Source organism: Tachyglossus aculeatus, chromosome 22, assembly GCF_015852505.1.
Source record: "Tachyglossus aculeatus isolate mTacAcu1 chromosome 22, mTacAcu1.pri, whole genome shotgun sequence".
NCBI lineage: Eukaryota > Metazoa > Chordata > Mammalia > Monotremata > Tachyglossidae > Tachyglossus > Tachyglossus aculeatus.
This window is the reverse complement of record NC_052087.1, coordinates 30881931-30900397: the sequence shown is the minus strand read 5'-3', so window position 1 is coordinate 30900397 and position 18467 is coordinate 30881931. Positions and strand designations below refer to the sequence as shown.

General features: G+C 41.3%; 1 protein-coding gene across 1 annotated transcript; it reads right to left on the bottom strand.

Annotated features, from left to right (window-relative positions):
• Positions 1 to 8369: 8369 nt before the first annotated feature.
• Positions 8370 to 9326, bottom strand: LOC119943838 (olfactory receptor 4C11-like). Its single transcript, XM_038765015.1, has one exon. The coding sequence runs from the start codon at positions 9309 to 9311 to the stop codon at positions 8370 to 8372; it is 942 nt and encodes a 313-aa protein (XP_038620943.1). The 5' UTR covers positions 9312 to 9326.
• Positions 9327 to 18467: the final 9141 nt, after the last annotated feature.

Here is an 18467-nt window from a genome sequence, read left to right as displayed (position 1 = left end):
CTCCTGTACCACCATCGACCCCTGGCCCATATCCTTCCACTGGCCTGGAATGCCCTCCCTCCATACATCTGCCAAACTAGCTCTCTTCCTCCCTTCAAAGCCCTACTGAGAGCTCACTTCTTACAGGAGGCCTTCCCAGACTGAGCCCCTTTTTCCTCTCCACCTCCCTATCCCCTGCCCTACCTCCTTCTCCTCCCCACAGCACTTGCATATATTTGCACAGATGTATTACTCTATTTATTTTGCTTGTACATATTTACTATTCTATTCATTTTGTTAATGATGTGCATATAGCCTTAATTCTATTTGTTCTGACAATTTTGACACCTCTCTACATGTTTAGTTTTGTTGTTTGTCTCCCCCTTCTAGACTGTGAGCCCGTTGTTGGGTAGGGACCGTTCCTATACATTGCCGACTTGTACTTCCCAAGCACTTAGTACAGTGCTCTGCACGAAGTAAGTGCTTAATAAATATGTTTGAATGAATGAAGGAATGAATGAACACTGCTTAAGAGGAGTCATGACTTGTCGGAGCACCAGGTTGAGGGAACCTAAAATTCCAGCCCCAAAGAGTTGTGCAGGTGTAAACAACAGCTGACTACCCCCACGGCTGAAAATCCATCAGCCCCCTTCCCTTCCTCCAGTATCTATGTTGAAGGTCATGAACAGAAATGCAAATTTTTATTTTAAAACTAATTAAGAAAATTTCATGAACAAACCAGAAAAGTGACATTTGTCATATTCTAGAATAAAGACCCCATCCATCCAAGTGCTTAGTACAGTGCTCTGCGCACAGTAAGCACTCACTAAATACGATTGAATAAATGAATGAATCAGATTGTAACTTTCCAATTCAGACTTCCACCAGAAATCAATGCTTCCATTAGAAAATCATAAAAGTCTACAGGCAGAAGAGCTACCGAAAATGATTTCATGTCCATCTCAACCCACATCCAATCTTAAAGGTACCCAAAGCCTCATTCAAATGGCAATAATAATACCAATGGCATTTGTTAAGCACTTACTATGTGCCAAGCACTGTTTTAAGCATTGGAATAGACAGAAGTTAACCAGGTTGAACATGGTCCCCATCCTATATGGGGCTTCCAGTCTAAACAGGACAGAGAACAGCTATTTCATTCCCATTTTACAGTTGAGGAACCTGAAGCACAGACAAATTAAGTGATTTGACTAAAGTCACACAGAAGCAAGTGGCCCAACCGGAATTAGAACCCAGGACCTCTGACTCCCAGGACCAAGCTCTTTCCCCAAGGCCATGCTACTGTGAGTTTAGTCCCATATTACTTTCCGCTCAGTTTGCAGCCTCCTAAACATTCTAAGACAGTGTTGATCCCAGTTAAAAAGTAAATCAATGCACTGAGACTTAGAGGAGAGCAGGGTGGCTTTGTGTAGTACTGCAATATAGTCTGTCAGCTAAACCCAAAGAAACATATTGCTTATAAACCCGTGCTTGGTAAGAGAGTAATTCAGTTCACTACATACCATAACAAAGCAGGCCTTATTTCAATGTTTGGTGTATCTCTCATAAAAGTATCTCTGTTTTATGCAAACGTGGTAAAAATGAATAGTAGAGTTAAAACATATTCTACTGTACCTAAAATGTCCTAATGACTTTCTAGGTGTGGTGGAAGGGATGGAGGTTGGAGTAGTTACTGGAAACAGTGGCAGAGGCAACCATCAGCTACTCCAGGACTCGTGATTCCAGTTTCAAAAGATTATGAGTCAGTGACTTCATGTAACCAAGCAGAAAATCAAGTCTGGATTTGATTTCTCCAATTTTTCCTCTTGTTATAAACTTTTGGGTTGTAAGTGGAGAATGTATTTCTAGGACCTCAACAGCCATTTTTGTTATTTCAAACATACATCAACACACCTTGGGCTGAACCACATTCAACTCCAAAAAATGAGCAGGGAGCGTGTCCACTATTCTGTTGTACTGTACCCTCCCCAGCATTTAGTACAGGGCTCTGAACTTAGTAAGTGCTCAGTAAAAACAATCGATTGATTGATATTGTCTTTGGTTCTTTGCCTCCCTCTTGGGTCTCATACTAAACTATGAAGAGACCATTTTCAAAACCTATAACTGCATTTTTTTAAAGTCCCCATTGTAGCAAAGTTAGTGCTTTGAAAATCTCACCAGCAAACCTTGCTTCAAGGATTAGGTTTTCAGCTTTGCCACTGCTCCTTTCTGAGATCATTCAGGGCTCTTTGGAAAGCTGGAAAAGAAAGTTCTCTCAGCAAATGCAAGTGTTATTCTGAGATCCTTTTCCCCCGGTCTCAGAAAGAAGCAAACCCTGTAGTTATATACTTGCCCCTCACTCCTAAAGGTTAAGCTATGACAGCATCTTTGGGGAAAACATCACCTCTGGTATACCCAGTCACCATAGACATATTTAAAGTGAATGATGTAAAGTGTTATGAACCTGGGGAATTTTGTCCCAAAAGAATCCCAATCCCGCAGTTGGAAATGTTCCCCAACAAGCCAATAATCTTGGCTTAGGTTGAAATAAATGCTAAAGACTGAAATTTTCAGGAAATGAAAAATTAGGCCCATTCCCTGCGAACTTCACAAGCCTAAAATGCATGATTAAATGGATGGAAAGTAATCGTTTTCTTCTTCCCTAAAAAATGCCTCTCAATTTATATCACTCCCATCTTGTTGTAGTGTTTGGAAACAAAGGAGTTTTAAGCAAGGAAAGATATTCTGCAGTTTCCTACATATTTTTTCAAAATGAGGAAGAGATGCAGGCCGCAAACTGTCACAAAGCAACAAAAAAACTAATGACTGAGCATTAACATGCCTGATCGCCTGACATAGAGTCACCAGCTACCCAAGCAGTAATCAAACTAAATCATCAACAGGACAGGGCGAGAATCAACCTGACACATCGCTGGTCATCAATGATCATTACCTCCTATTCAAAGGAGTTTAGGAAACCCCGAAGACTCCAAGGATGTTTCCTTTTAATCGGGAATTTCTCCTCTTGCATAGAACAGAAAATAAGAAGGTCCACCTTCTGAGAACTTCATGTTTCTTGTTTAAGACTATACTTCAGGAGCTTGACCCTCAGAAGGATTAGTCTAGGGGTTGAGGTGAGATGCCCTGTACCCAATTTAGCATAATTAAGACTCGTGGGACAAGAAAGGTAGATTGAAAAGGTGAATTCAAGAACAATAAACTCATTGTGGTCAGGGAATATGACTGTTTATTGTTATATTATTCTCTCCCAGGCATTGAGTACGGTGCTATACATACATTCAGCTCTTAATAAATAGTATTGGAGGAAGGAATGAGGGAGGGAAGGAAGGAAGGAAAGAATGGAGGAAAGGAGAAAAGGAGGGAAGAAGGGAGGAAGAAAGGGAAGGAAGGAGGGAGGGAGGGAAGGAAGGAGGGAGTGAGCGAAGGAAGGAAGAAAGGAATTTGCAACACTCTTGAAAGTAGCCACTCACATACTCACCCTGGGAGAGTAGAAAAAAATTCCGACCTTCCCCAACAAATACCTCATTTCCACTACTCTCTCCCTTCTGTGTCACCCTCACACTTGGATTTGTACCCTTTATTCACCTACCTTCTAGTTCCACCAGCACAAAGGTACAGATCCATAATTTACCTTAATATTTATTTTTCGATCTAGAGGGTAAATTCCTGGTGGGTATGGGTTGTGTCTATCAACTCTGTTGTATTGTACTCTCACCCAAGTGTTTAGTGCAGTGTTCTGCATGGGTGTGCACTCAATAAATACCACTGTTTGATGAGAGATCATCTATGATAGGACACAGATAACCCATATTCACATAGGTTCCATCTGATTAGATCTTTCCTGAAGAGATGAACTTGTTCCTTCACCAAAATCAGGCTAAGGTTTGATGCTCCCTAGACTCCTGAATGTGGATTCTGAGGCAGGGACTAAATCTGAGCTTGTATCTACGCCTGTGCTTAGCTCAGTACTTATCCCAGAGAAAGTGTTTAATAAATACCATAAAAATAATTGTAAATTGAAGTCCTTATAAAGATCAAATTTTTGATACTGAAGGACTCTAGATTACATCCCACTTTTATGTTGGCTACGTCTGTCTCCATCAAACAGGGATTATTCTTGCAAAATCCCAGGTTTAGAGGTGGAAAATGATTTTGGGAGAGATCTGTTTCTTCAGATCAAGGTACTGTTTGTTTATTTTATGGTATTTGTTAAATTAGTATTGTATGTCAGGCACCGTTCTGAGCTTGGGGTAGGTACAAGATAGTCAGGTGGATGCAGTCCCTGTCCCATACGGGGCTCACAGACTTACCCCCCACAGAGAAGTGAAGTGACTTGTCCAAGGTCACCTGGGAATAGAACCCAAGCCTTCTGATTCGTCGGCTCATGCTCCTTCCAGGTTGTTGTTCTACTTAGAGATTACTGATCCAGACAGAGCCCCAGACATCTGAACCCAACAAAGTCAGAACCTCTATCAGCACAGATGGACAGAGCATGAGCCTGGTTCATAAAAAGGACTGTAGTTCAGTATGATCTAGTGATCTCTCAAAAAATATGTTTTGCACTGACTGAGTTTACCAGAGACTGAATTTCAGTTTTTGACATTGCTGATGAATTTTACAATGGCCCATTAGCTAATTCCCATCAACAATGCATCATTCTACAAACAGTAGAGCAATAATTCAGATAATTGGCCAGGAAAATCCAGGCCTAAATGTCCTGTTTCTCCTCTAAAATGCAGTTGGGGTTACAGATTTAACCACTTTGCCCAAGCCAAGGTGAAGTAGAGAACAGTCACTTGGTGGATTCAAGCAGTTCAAAACAAAGCAATCCACTTTTCTATCCATGTACCTGAGCAGTTCAGACAAAAGTTAATTTTGGAGGGTTTCCGCCTGAATTATCTCGATAGCTGTGTAGACATCTCTGAATATAACAAGATAATTTATCCCTGACCTGAAAACATCAATTTATTTTGGTATGGTTCTACCTGGAAAATTCAAAATCAAATTTACTAAACTCCCCACACCTCTCAAAAGAGTTTGTGATTTTTCACAAACCATTCAATAACCAGTAACAATATTAATTAAGCATCTAGGGATGCATGAATTATAATATTAAGCTCCAGGAAGAAGATATAGACCGTGATCTGTATCTGTAGATATAGATATAGACTGGCTCACAGACTTCTAGACTGTAAGCCCGCTGTTGGGTAGGGACCGTCTCTATATGTTACCAACTTGTACTTCCCAAGCGCTTAGTACAGTGCTCTGCACACAGTAAGTGCTCAATAAATACGATTGAATGAATATAGACAATTTCAGACTCTGACCCTGCCCCTCAAAAGTCACAGAATCTAAACAAAGGAGGAAATGTATTTTAGTGTCTGTCTCCCCCTCGAGACAATGAACTCCTTGTGGGCAAGAATTCTGTCTACCAAAGCTGTTGCATTGTACTTTCCCAAGTGCTTAGAACAATGCTGTGCATACTGGAAACATTCAATAAATATCAGTGGTTGATTGATTGAAAGACACAGATGGAAAAAATTAAAAACCAGGACCAACAGTAAAAGATTACTTTTCATTCCTCATTCTCTCACCATTCCTCTCTGAGCTACCCAGTCCCAAATGCCACAGTTTTTCCAATATTCTGTATGTTGAAAAGACAGAAATCGTTCATTGGGGGAGAGGAAGGAGAGGAGAACAACCAGCATGATCTAGTGGAAAGAGCATGTGTCTGGGAGTCAGAAGGACTTAAATTCTAATACTGGCTCCACCAGTTGTCTGCTATGTGACTTAGGGTAAGTTCCTTCACTTCTCTGTGTCTTAGTTATCTCAGCTGTAAAATAGGGATTAAGACTGTGAGCCACATGTGGGACCCAGATTATGTCCAACCTGAACTCAGGAATTTTGGTAGTGGGGGAGTGCCAAGAACCCTGTGGAAAAGCAATTTGAAAGACAAAATGTCATTGTAATAATAATAATAATAATGATAATAATAATGGTACTTATTTAGCGCTTACTATGTGCAAAGCACTGTTCTAAGCGCTGGAGAGGTTACAAGGGGATCAGGCTGTCCCACGGGGGGCTCACAGTTTTAATCCCCATTTTACAGATAAGGTAACTGAGACTCAGAGAAGTTAAGTGACTTGCCCAAAGTCACACAGCTGACAAGCGGGAGAGTCGGGATTTGAACCCATGACCTCTGACTCCAAAGCCCGGGCTCTTTCCACTGAGCCACACCGCTTCTCTAAAAAGAGTAATGACATTTATTAAGTGCTTACTATGTGCAAAGCACTGTGCTAAGCGCTGGGGAGGTTACAAGGTGATCAGGTTGTCCCTCGGGGGGCTCACAGTCTCAGTCCCCATTTAACAGATGAGGTAACTGAGGCTCAGAGAAGTTAAGTGACTTGCCCAAAGTCACACAGCTGACAATTAACAGAGCTGGGATTTGAACCCCTGACCTCTGACTCCAAAGCCCATGCTCTTTCCACTGAGCCACGCTGCTTCTCTATAATTGCATGGTAATTTTAGAGTGTGAGCCCAATGTTGGGTAGGGACTGTCTCTATATGTTGCCAATTTGTACTTCCCAAGCACTTAGTACAGTGCTCTGCACATAGTAAGCGCTCAATAAATATGATAGATTGATTAATGCAATTGATTTTCTCAAATAAATTTGAATCTGGCTTATTTTGCCCTACTGCCCAGTGTAAATATAGTAGTTCTCATAGATGCCAATTATAATGATCATATAGTGCCAGACCATCAAGGCACCCACCTACTAACATCTCAGTCCCAGCAAAGAATGAGTTGGAAAGAAGCAGTCTTCCACTGAATGACGTGATTCACTTCTCATGGAACAAGTCTGAAAGAGAAGCAGTGTGGCCTAGTGGAAAGAACCCGTCCCTGGAAGTCAGAGGACCTGGGTTCCAATCCTGGCTCCATCAATCCCTGCTACATGAACTTGAGCAATTCACTTAATTTCTCTGGGCCTCTGCTGTCTCATTTGTAAAATGGGGATTAAGACTGTGAGCCCTATGTGAAACAGGGACTATGTCCAACCCAACCAACTTGTATCTACCCCAGCACTTAGTATAGTGTTTGGCAGGTAGTAACCACACAACAAATACTATATTTTTTTTTAATCTGTCAACTAAGGACAAACAGAAGTCTATGAAGGAGAAACAGGCGAGAAAGAAGTATGTGGAAAGACAATATCACAGCACGTGGTGATAGTGATACAAATGAGTAGTTTCCCCTGACAAATCCAGGTTTAGACGTGATGAAAAATGATTTTGGTAGCTTCAGAAATCAGGAAAATCCCCAGAGGTTAGATTCAGTTCCATGGCTACAACTTCTTCAAAAGAGCAAGTTGAAAGAGGAGGAGGATTTTAGCAGATAAGCAAGCAGACTGGGTTTGAGAATGGCAAGCACATTTAGAAGAACAACCATTTCAAAAAGATGATGGACATTTTAAGCTCTACTTAAAAATTCTGGGTTATTTTCAACACTGCTTAAGAGGATTCAGGACTTGTCAGAGCCCCGGGTTGAGGGAATGTAAAAGTTCAGCCCAAAAGAGTTGTGCAGGTGTAAACTACAGCTGAAAATCCATCAGCCCCCTTCCCTTCCCCCAGTATCTATGTTCAAGGTCATGAATGGAAATGCAAATATTTATTTTAAAACTAATTAACAGAATTTCATGAACAAACCAGAAAAGTGACATTTGTCACATTCTAGAATAATGTCCCCATCCTATCTGATTGTAACTTCCCAATTCAGATTTCCACCAGTAATCAACCCCTCCATCACAAAATCATAAAAGTCTACAGGCAGAAGAGTCACCAAAAATGATGTCACATCCATCTCAACCCACATCCAACCTTACAAATGGCCAAAGTGAAAGGTAGGTTTAATTGGAAAACATCGGCCTCATTCCCATTTCCCTAGAGCTCTCACAAACTGTCCCTTTGAAGACGTCCCAGGAGGTCGTTCCTGGATCAAAACATTTGGAGAAAGGATTAGAGCATAGAACCCACGTGACAGGTAACACTTCTCACCATGGCATATTTGTTCCAAATCCACTCAAACATTGGCAAAAGTTAAGCCAAACCAGTTTCACTTGGAACCATCAGTTCCATTTGGATTCACCATTCCATGCAAAAGTTTCAAAGTCATGGTCTTTTTACCAGTTCAGGAAACCATTATTTGTGTTTAATTTTGAATCTGTTAAATTTACTTTTAATGGTAAATTTACTAGTGGAAAGAAACACACAGAAGCACCAAAAGGGCCCCTTCTCCAACCGCTTCTTCAATCTGTTCCCTACCTGAAGCTCCTTCCCCTTTAAAATACACCAAGGCACACCTCTTCCAATCTTCAAAATCTTCCTAATAACTTCCCAGGAATCACTTTTCGGCTCCATAACTTTCCCATCGCAGTTTTCACCTCTGCGGTCCTCAGCGTGTAGATCAAAGGGTTTAACAACGGAGTAATGATCGTATAAAAGACTGACACATATTTATCCACAGAGAAGGTGGTCTGGGGCCGGGTGTATATGAATATACAGGGACCAAAGTATATGACGACCACAAGAATGTGGGTGCTGCAAGTGGAGAGGGCTTTACGTCTTCCTTCAGCCCCCTTAGACCTCAGCGAGTACAAGATGACCACATAGGATGCCAAAAGCACTACAAAACTCGAGGTACAGAGGGCCCCACTGTTGGAAACGAACAGCACGTTCGCCAACTGACTGTCGGAGCAGGCAAGTTTCATCAAGGGTTGCACATCACAGAAATAATGATCGATCACATTGGGACCACAGAATGGTAGGCTCAGGGTGAGGAAAAGCTGGGAGGAAGAATGCAAGAAAGACACTACCCAGCCTATGTCCACCAGAATGCCACACACACGCTGATTCATGATGGTGGTGTAGAGGAGGGGCTTGCAGATGGCTACGTAGCGGTCGTAGGCCATCAGAATGAGGACCAGAATTTCCATGCAGCCAAAGAAATGGACTGTAAAGAGTTGTGTCATACAGCCCCCGAAACTGATGGCCTTCTTGTCTGACAGAGAGTCTACAATCAGTTTGGGAGCTGTGGTAGAAGAGAAACAGGCATCTGAAAATGACAAATAGGTCAGGAAATAGTACATAGGAGATTCAAGAGTTGGGCTAGTCTTGATGGTCACCACAATGAGGAAGTTTCCAAATAGGGTAGCCAAGTAAAATATCAAGAAGACAGCAAAGATGGCCTTCTGCTTCTCTGGATCCTGGGTCAGTCCCAATAGAACAAATTCTGTAACATTGCTTGGGAAAGCCATGAGTTCAGTGTCCACGGAGCACCCCGGGTGAAAACTGGTGTTCCTACAAAAATAAGAAACAAATTCTCATGAGTGTTACCTTGGGGCTGAGGCAGGATCTTATTCCAGGAAACAGGGACTGGTTCTCCACTATCCAAGGCAGGTGGTGACCCTGAAGAGAACAGCATGGTTATGACTTTGTAAAGTGAAAGTTTGTTCTTGAGAATATTTTTTTTTTCATTTCAATCTGACTTTTCCATTGAAGAGTGTTTGGGTATCACCGAAACGTAGCACAAGACAGAAATCTAGTTGTAGAAATGACTAAATCTGCTGGCTGGAGGATAATCTGTTGCACACCTGCAGATCTTTTCCTTGGTACATTGGTTCATGTTCTTCTCTCAATGATTTTATTCATGCCACCCCATTTTAATTTTTGACTACTGAGCATGGCCTAATGGTTATAGCTTGGGCCTGGGTGTCAGAAGGACCTAGGCTCTAATCCCAGCTCTGCCACTTGTCTGCTATGTTACCTTGGTCACGTCATTTAACTTCTCTGTGCCTCAGTTACCTCATCTATAAACTGGGGATTAAGATTGGGAGCCCTAAATGGGACATGGAGTGTGTCTAACCTAATTAGCTTGTATCTACCTCAGTACTTAGTACAGTGCCTGGCATTTAGTAAGCATTTAAATATCATTTAAAAAACACAGTAGGAAAGTTCTAACCCTGGCTTCACCACATATGTGCTGTGTGACCTTGTGCAACTCATTTAACTTCTCTTTGCCTCAGTTCCCTCATCTGCAAAATGAGGACTTAATACCTGTTCTCTCTCTTACTTAGACTGTGACCTTCACATGGGAACTAATTAGCTAATATCTACCTCAGCACTCAGTACAGTACTTAGCACACAGTAAGCACTTAACAGATACCACAATTATTATAATAATAATTATTATTATTATCATTATTAAAAGCCAGAAGAATGGATGAGGTGAATGACCTGCAGAAATTTTTCATATTTTGATTTTATAACTCAACAACTTAGTCTTCATTTGCTCGGTATAACTACTGCACACATTTTGATCAATTTGCTTTTGTAGAATTATATCATTATCTGAATTGGTATTTCCCCACTCAATATGTTTGGGAAGTTCCCTTAATTTCCCAGATTGCCATTCATCACCCTAACAACTGTTTACAGAACCTGTACTGAAAGAGCTCAAAAAAGAACTGGAGGAGGAGAGCTTATCAAGTTCAGAAAGAGTTTCAAATGCGCTCTACCGATAAAATGAAATGAAATAAAAAAAATAGACAACCTGGAAAACTGACTTAAGGAAGTAAGATCAGATCAGCCATATGCCTAACCTAGAATTCTGTTTCCATTATTAACACCAAAGTATGCTTGGAAAAATAGTGTTAAGATTGCCTTCCTTGGCATCCATCCTTATGGTTACATTTCCCTTTAATGGAAATGTATCATGGGTCAATGAACTATTGCACTAATCCATCAATAGAACTTAATTTATTGAGTACTTACTCTGTACAGAGTCTGTACCAAGCACTTGGGAGAGTGCAATCGAGTTAGTAGACACAATCTCTGCCCTTAGGGAGTTTGCAATCGACTGGGGAAGACAGACACTAAAATAAATTACAAGTAGGGGGAAGCAAACCTCTCAGGGTAGCACCTTGAGAGTTTCCAGTACTCTACCAGTCTCAACCATGGAAGGGAGGGTCAAGCAGAGGCATATCCATTCCATTTCTAGTTTAGACAGTGGCTAGCAAGTGCAAGGCAATCTGCTACAAGTTGAAACTAAGCTGTGCAGGGTAGCAGTGGCATGGGAGACAGTCGAGGGTGGAGATCCAGGTTTAAAGCATGGAAGGAGGCAATGGTAAACTACTTCCATACTTTTACCAAGAAACCTTTATGGATACACTACCAGAACGACTGCAGATAGAGGTGTGGCATTCTGGGAGAGATGTGTCCATGGTGTAGCTATGGGTTGGACATGACTCAACAGCATAAGACAGCAACAACAGGGGGAAGCAACACAGCTTGAAGACACGCAAGTGATTGGTCAGATACACAGGGAGGACTATCCAAGTGCTTGGGTCAATGTGGAATTGTTGAAGTGGCTGTTGGTGGAGAAGTAGGTTGAGAAGGTGAGAGATTCATCAGGGAAGGCCTCCTGGAAGAGAGATTTCAGATCTTTGAAGATGGGAAGAGCAGTGACATGCAATATATGAAAGGGGAGTGAGTTCTAGCCAAGAGGGAGTTCATTAGCAAAATATCAGCACTGAGAAGCAATCTTGTTCCTTCTTGAGCTTTCAGATACCCTGAGTTTTCCTCTAATAATAATAATGGCATTTGTTAAGTGCTTATTATGTGTCAAGTACTGTTCTAAGTGCTGGAATCTATAGAAGATAATCAGATCAGACACAGTCCCTGTCCCACATGGAGCTCACAGTCTAAGTATGTGGGAGGACAGGTTTGAATCCTCATATTACAGATGAGAAAACTGAGGCACCGAGAAGTTAAGTGAATTGTCCGAGGTCACACAGCAGAGCTGAGGTTAGAACCCAGGTCCTCTGTCTCCCAGGACTGTGCTCTTTCCACTAGGTCACGTTGCTCCTCTGCTTCTCTAATAACGAGTAAACTCCTATCACCCATCATTTTTCCGGAACTTTCTGATTGCTTTTGGTACTTTCTGCCTGCACAACTTCCTTTAGTAACAAATTCCATATCCTTACAGCTACTCTGTGCAGTTTCTGTTTTAAGAGCAACTGATCATGCCTAAAATATTCTTCCACTGTTTCAATTCCACTGTGCTCTCTACAGTTTAAAACCTCTGAATTATACAAACTGGGATTATAGATAAGAGTTCCAAATCTTACCTTAGACTCTGTCCTCGCCAGTCTCCATGCGCAAGAAACTGATGCAAGAAATATTCAGCAGTCGGACAAATACAAATTCAGGACATTTTCCCAATTCTCGGTGTGAAATAATAGAGAGAAGAAAAGAAACTTTCTGCTCCAAGAAGCAGCATGGCCTAGAGGAAAGAGCTCCAGGCCTGAGAGCCAGAAGGGACCTAGGTTTAATTTTGATTCCACCAATTGTCTGCTCTGTGACTTTGGGCAAGTCACACAACTTCTCTGAACCTCAGTATCAATCAGTCAACTGTATTCATTCGTTCATTGCATTGAATTGTATTTATTGAGCACTTACTCTGTGCACAACACTGTACTAAGCACTTGGAAAATATAAATGAGCAATAAAGTACAGTATAGCAAGTACTGTATTAAACACTTGGGAGAGTACAACAGAATTAACAGACACGTTCCCTAACCATAACAAGCTCATCTATAAAATGGATATTCAATACCTGTGCTCCCTCCTATGTAGACTATCTGATCCTCATATGGGATTGGTACTGTGTCTGACTTGATTATCTTCTATCTCTCCTAGTGCTTAATACAGTGTCCGGCACATAGAAAGCACTTACCATATACCGCAGGTATTATTGTTATTCTTATTGTTGGTGGTGGCAAAACACCCTCTCAATAACTAGTCCTCTGCCACCTTGGAGAGGCTTGCAGATGGCGACATAATGATCGTAACCCTTGGCCACCAGGATGAATATCTTGGCACCGCCAAAAAATTGAGCACTAAAAAGCTGGACCATGCAGGAGTTGTAGGAGATGGTTTTTCTTTCTACCAATAGGTCCACTAGCATCTTAGGAGCAACTGTGGAGGTGAAGCAGAGGTCAGTGACAGATAAGGAACTGAGGAAAACATACCACATAGGCTACTGACTGAGATGGCTGTTTCTGATGGTGATGAGGATAAGAAGATTGCCCAACAAGATGGCTAGGTAACAGAGTAAGAACAACACGAAACAATTTACCTTCCCCTCTTGATTTGGGAACAGAACCCTGAAGACAAACTCGGTGATGTTGTTTGAATTCTCCATCAGGTCGACAAAGGTGATGAGTGTAGAGCAGATGGATATTTACCTGAATCAGCCAAATTGAGAAATATCCAGTATTACTAATTTTGGAGCACTAGTTGAAAACATAGGTACTCGCTCTGAACAGAAATGGAGGGACTTCCATACTATTAAGAATTCATTAAAATATAATGATAATGATGATCATGATGATTATGAAGGCAGTGAGGAAGGCACTAGGAAGTTTCCAATGTTATACTAAACATTAACGTAGACACAAGGTAATCAAATCAGACGCAGCCCAGATTTGTACTAAGCACTTAGTACAGTGCTCTGCACACAGTAAGCACTCAATAAATACGATTGAATGAATGGATGAATTTGGACAAGTCCCTTAGCTTCTCGGTACCTCAATTTCTTCATTTGCACAATGAGGATAGAATACCTGTACCCCCTTCCTCTTAGACCGTAACCCTCCAGGGGATACAGGTATTTTATCCCCATTGTACAGATGAAGAAACTGAGGCACCGAGAAGTTAAGGAACTTGCCCAAGTTCCCACAGCCAGCAAATGGCAGAACTAGGACTAAAAGCCAGAGTCCTGGACTCCTTCTACTAATTGATACCTCATCCCTTAATATGTGCTGAGATCATTTCTCTAAGTGTAAACATCCTAGAAAAGCCATTGGATCCCCCACAGTTCATGAAGGTCAAATACTCATTGCTTAGAACCTTCAAATTTACTGTAAACATTTCAAGATATAAATTGAAGTCTGTAACATTTCTCATCCCCACTATCACTAAGTATTTTCAGGATGCATTTTTTTCACCAGGTAATTATATTGTAGAGGCAAGTTAAACAATTCTTGGTAGTTATACAGAGTTTCTCCTAGGATTTTCACATATGAGGAGATCGGAGGTGCAGGTTGGATGCCAGGACTCAAAAGAAAGGGAATTACAGAGAGATGCATAAGCAGTCATAAAAACAGAAGAATACAGAGATAGAGACAAAGGAGGCATGACAGGAGAGAGCTGCCTGATAAACTTAAGTTCATCCTCAAAAGAGTCCAATTAGAAAAACTCTTCAAGGAGAGCCTTACATTAATGTATAAAAAAAACTTCTTTGACAAGTGAAGAGCTGTGGGTAGAACATTCCAAAATGATCTGGGAAACAGAGTGAAGTATGGACTGGAGGAATGAGAGAATGGAGGCTGGGAGATCAGTGAGTAGGTTGCTGCACTAGTCATGTCAGGAGAAGACAAGTGCCTAGACCAGTGTGGTGGCCATTTGGGTGAAGAGGGAGAGGCCGGTTCTGGGAATGCTGTAATAGTAAAACCAAAGCATTTGGCAAGAGCCTGAATATTGGGGTTGAAAAATAGGGAGGAGTTGAAGATGTTGCTTATGTTCCATTATTCTCACATAGAGAATTCATCTAAAAACATGATTTCAGCCACTACCTGGTAGCTCCAAACTATCTCTGTAGCCCTAACCTCCCATACACTAGCCAATCCCCCATCTCCTCCTGCCTCCACGTCATATCCATTTGTCCAAGTCTAAAATAGAATTTCTCAGCTTCCCTCCTAATCCTCTTCTCTTCCAAACTGCCCACCTACAATCAATCAATCCATCAGAGGTATTTACTGAACACTTACTGTGGGTGAAAAAACTGTACTAAACGTTTAGGAAAATACAATAGAGTTGGTGAGCAGGATCCTTGACCTTGAGGAGTTAACAGTACAGTCTGGGAAAGAGACATTAAAATAAACTACAGGTAGAGGATGAAACAGAAGTTTGCCCACTTCTCTGTGCATCAGACAATAAACTCCTACCTTTGGTGTTCTCCATTTTACATATCGGTCCTTGTAACTTGCTACACTACAGGTTTTTTTGTTTCATTTTTTTATTTATGGTATTTGTTAAGTACTTAACGTATGTCATGCACTGTACTAAGCATTGGGGGAGATACAAGTTAATCGGGTTGGACACAGTCCATGTCCCACATGGGGCTCACAGTCTTAATCCCCATTTTACAGAAGAGGTAACAGACACAGGTAAGTGAAGTGACTTACCCAAGGTCACAAAGCAGACAAGTGGTGGAGCTAGGATTAGAAGCCAGGTTCTCTCACTCCCAGGTCTGCACTCTATCCACAAAGCTATGCTGCATATCAATTAGTACTCTTCCCTCATTTACAGTCCTCGCCGTTCTCCAGTCTATCAATCAGTTGTGTTTATTGAAAACCCCTAACTCTCGCTGTCCCTGTCTCCACAGCTTGAAACTTCTATCCTCCATAAATCCTTCGGAACTCAACAATCTGCATGTTAATAGCCTGCCTAAAATCCCACCTTCTCCACAACATAACCTCATAGCCAACTCTAACACTTGTATTTATTTCTAAACCATCCTCAGCGTGATATAAATCTTCTAACCCATCTTCAGCATTTAATGTGATATTCAAATATTTTGCTTTGATTCCCCAGTTTGTAAATATCATTATGCCTGTTTCCCTTATGGGAGTGGCAGTTCCTGTGGACAAGGAATGTGTCTTCTGCTCCTGTCATACTTAAAGTGCATAGCACTGTACATTGTTCTCAGCAGGATCTCAATAAAAACCATTACTACTACAACTACTACTGCTACTACTACTATTCCTAAATGAGACACTGATATTTCAGAAAACTTACAGTTTTTTAATCTGGCAACTCCAAGGCATTTACTTGGCTTCCCCAACTCTGTCCTGAAGGCAGGTTACATCTTCCATTTCAGCATGAAAAACAGCACCAGAAAAAATGTCTGGACATTACAGCCATATTCACCACAGACAAACATTTACATTGTTTGATCTGAACAACTGTCCCTTTAATTCAGGCAGTCAATCAATAAGTATTTACTGGGCACTTACTGTGTGCACAGCACTGTACTAATCTCTTGGGATAGTACAACAATTGGCCCTCACATTTGATATCCAGGCATTCCTGGTGGAGGGGTAGGTTTTAGAGGGCAACAAAGGTTTGAACCTTTTGAGCTAATGTTTGTCATGCACTTATCTCTTCACTCCCAAAGCAGCAATGGCTACTCTTAACAGCAGTCGGTATGCCTCAGAACCCATAGACTTTGGAGTTTCTGAGAAAGCCTGCTCTAAATGGATAGAGAGGAATATTTAAATATTCCTTTAAGGGATCTTGGGAGTTATGCCCGAGGGTATTTCACAACTGTTTCTTCAGAAAAGTTGGATAAAGCATTATACCGTGTATCACTTAGATATTCTATGGAACTAATCTTTAATTCACTGGGGATCTTAACTCAGCTTTTCAGCTTTCCTTACTCATTCTTCCAGTCTACTTCACATGCACAGTAGTAATTAATAGTATTTAACTTCTTACTGTGTACTGAACTACTGTACAGTACTGAACTAAGTGCTGGGAGAGGTAGGAATTAGACAAGGTTCCTGTCCCTTGGGGGTTCATAAAGTACAAATTGTATGCATCATGCTGTTTCATTAAACTTTCATAGACATTCTTTGATAAAAACATTAATATAACATTAATAATACCTGTAAGATGTATTTAAACACTTACTATGTGCCAAGCGCTGTGATAAACACTTGTGTAGATTCAAAGTAATCATTCTCCTGAGGTATTTTCAACTTTAACACTAATCTCAGTAAAGATAATTTGGAATGCAATGAGATTGGTGATGATTAATTTCACAATTACAAGTAATTTTTTAAGGTAAGTCTCTTAGAAAGAATCTTTCTAGTCAATGTTCCTATTTCAAAGATGAGAAAATGGAATTACAGAGAAGTTGAATGCCATACTCAAGGTGAAACAGTGGAGGTCTGTTCAATTTGGAATTAGAATGCAGGTTTCTGGCCCCAAAGACCATGTTGTCACTATGCCAAGTACCTGTTCTCCAAAAAAAGTGGTTTGCTAATCTTGAACCTTACCTCATTTCAGTGGGTGCCCCCTCATTCTAGCATTCAATCACTGGTATTTTGTGAGTGCTCCTTCTGTGAAGAATACTGTCCTAAGCTCTGGGAAGAATACAATAGAGAAGCAGCATGGCTTAGTGGAAAGAGCACGGGCTTGGGAGACAGAGGTAGTGGGTTCTAATCTCACCTCCTCTGCTTGTCAGCTGTGTGTCTTTGGAAAAGTCACTTCACTTCTCTGTGTCTAAGTTGCCTGATCTGTAAAAGGGGGTTTAATAATAATGATAATAATAATAATGGCATTTATTAAGTGTTTACTATGTGCAAAGCACTGTTCTAAGTGCTGGGGAGGTTACAAGGTGATCAGGTTGTCCCACGAGGGGCTCACAGTCTTAATCCCCATTTTACAGATGAGGGAACTGGGGCACAGGGAAGTGAAGTGACTTGCCCACGTGGGACAACTTAATTACCTTGTATCTACTCTAGCGCTTAGAACAGTGCTTAGAACAGTGCTTGGCACATAGTAAGCACTTAACAAATGCCATTACTAGTAGTAGTAGTAGTAGTGGTAGTAGTAGTAGTCATAGTAGTAGTAGTAGCAGTAGTAGTAATGGGCATGATCGCTGCCCTCAAATTGCTGACATTCTAGTGGAGGAGACTAAAATAAATCACAGTAGGGGGAAGCAATGTAGTGTGCTGGGATTTTTTACTGTTCAAACCTGTCATGATATGGGTGGAGCATCAGGCCTCACCAGTGATGATTCAATGACAGCATTTCATGCTAACATTTCACGGGGTTGGGCATGCTTTAAAAAAATCTAAAACATCAGCCCTCTTCCGATGTTGCTGCTTGCTTTGTCTATAATCACTTTTAACTGAGCAAGCCATCCCTGACTGCTACATATCAAAACAACTGACTGACAGTTTCTCAGCTGTGCCCCACTGCACCACACTGGTCAATCAATAGCATGTATTGAGCCCTTGTGTGCAGAGCACTGCACCAACTGCCTGGGAGAATACAACAGAACTAGAGTACATGATGAATTATGGGTAGGACAAATCTCCTACAGTAATCCATCACCAAAACCTGCCAGTCTCACCTCCACAACACTGCCAAGATCCACCCTTTCTGCTCCATCCAAACCATTTCCTTGTTGGTTCAATCTCCCATCCTATTCCTCCTGGATTACTGCATCAACCTCCTTTCTGATCTCCCATCCTCCTGTCTCTCCCCACTTCAGTTTATCCTTCATTCTGCTGCCCAGATTATCTTTATACAGAAATGGTCTGGGCATGTTACTCCCCTCC

Bases quoted from the DNA above. Each gene is read 5' to 3' on its own strand.
- LOC119943838 (XM_038765015.1), bottom strand. From the start codon at position 9,311: ATGGCTTTCCCAAGCAATGTTACAGAATTTGTTCTATTGGGACTGACC.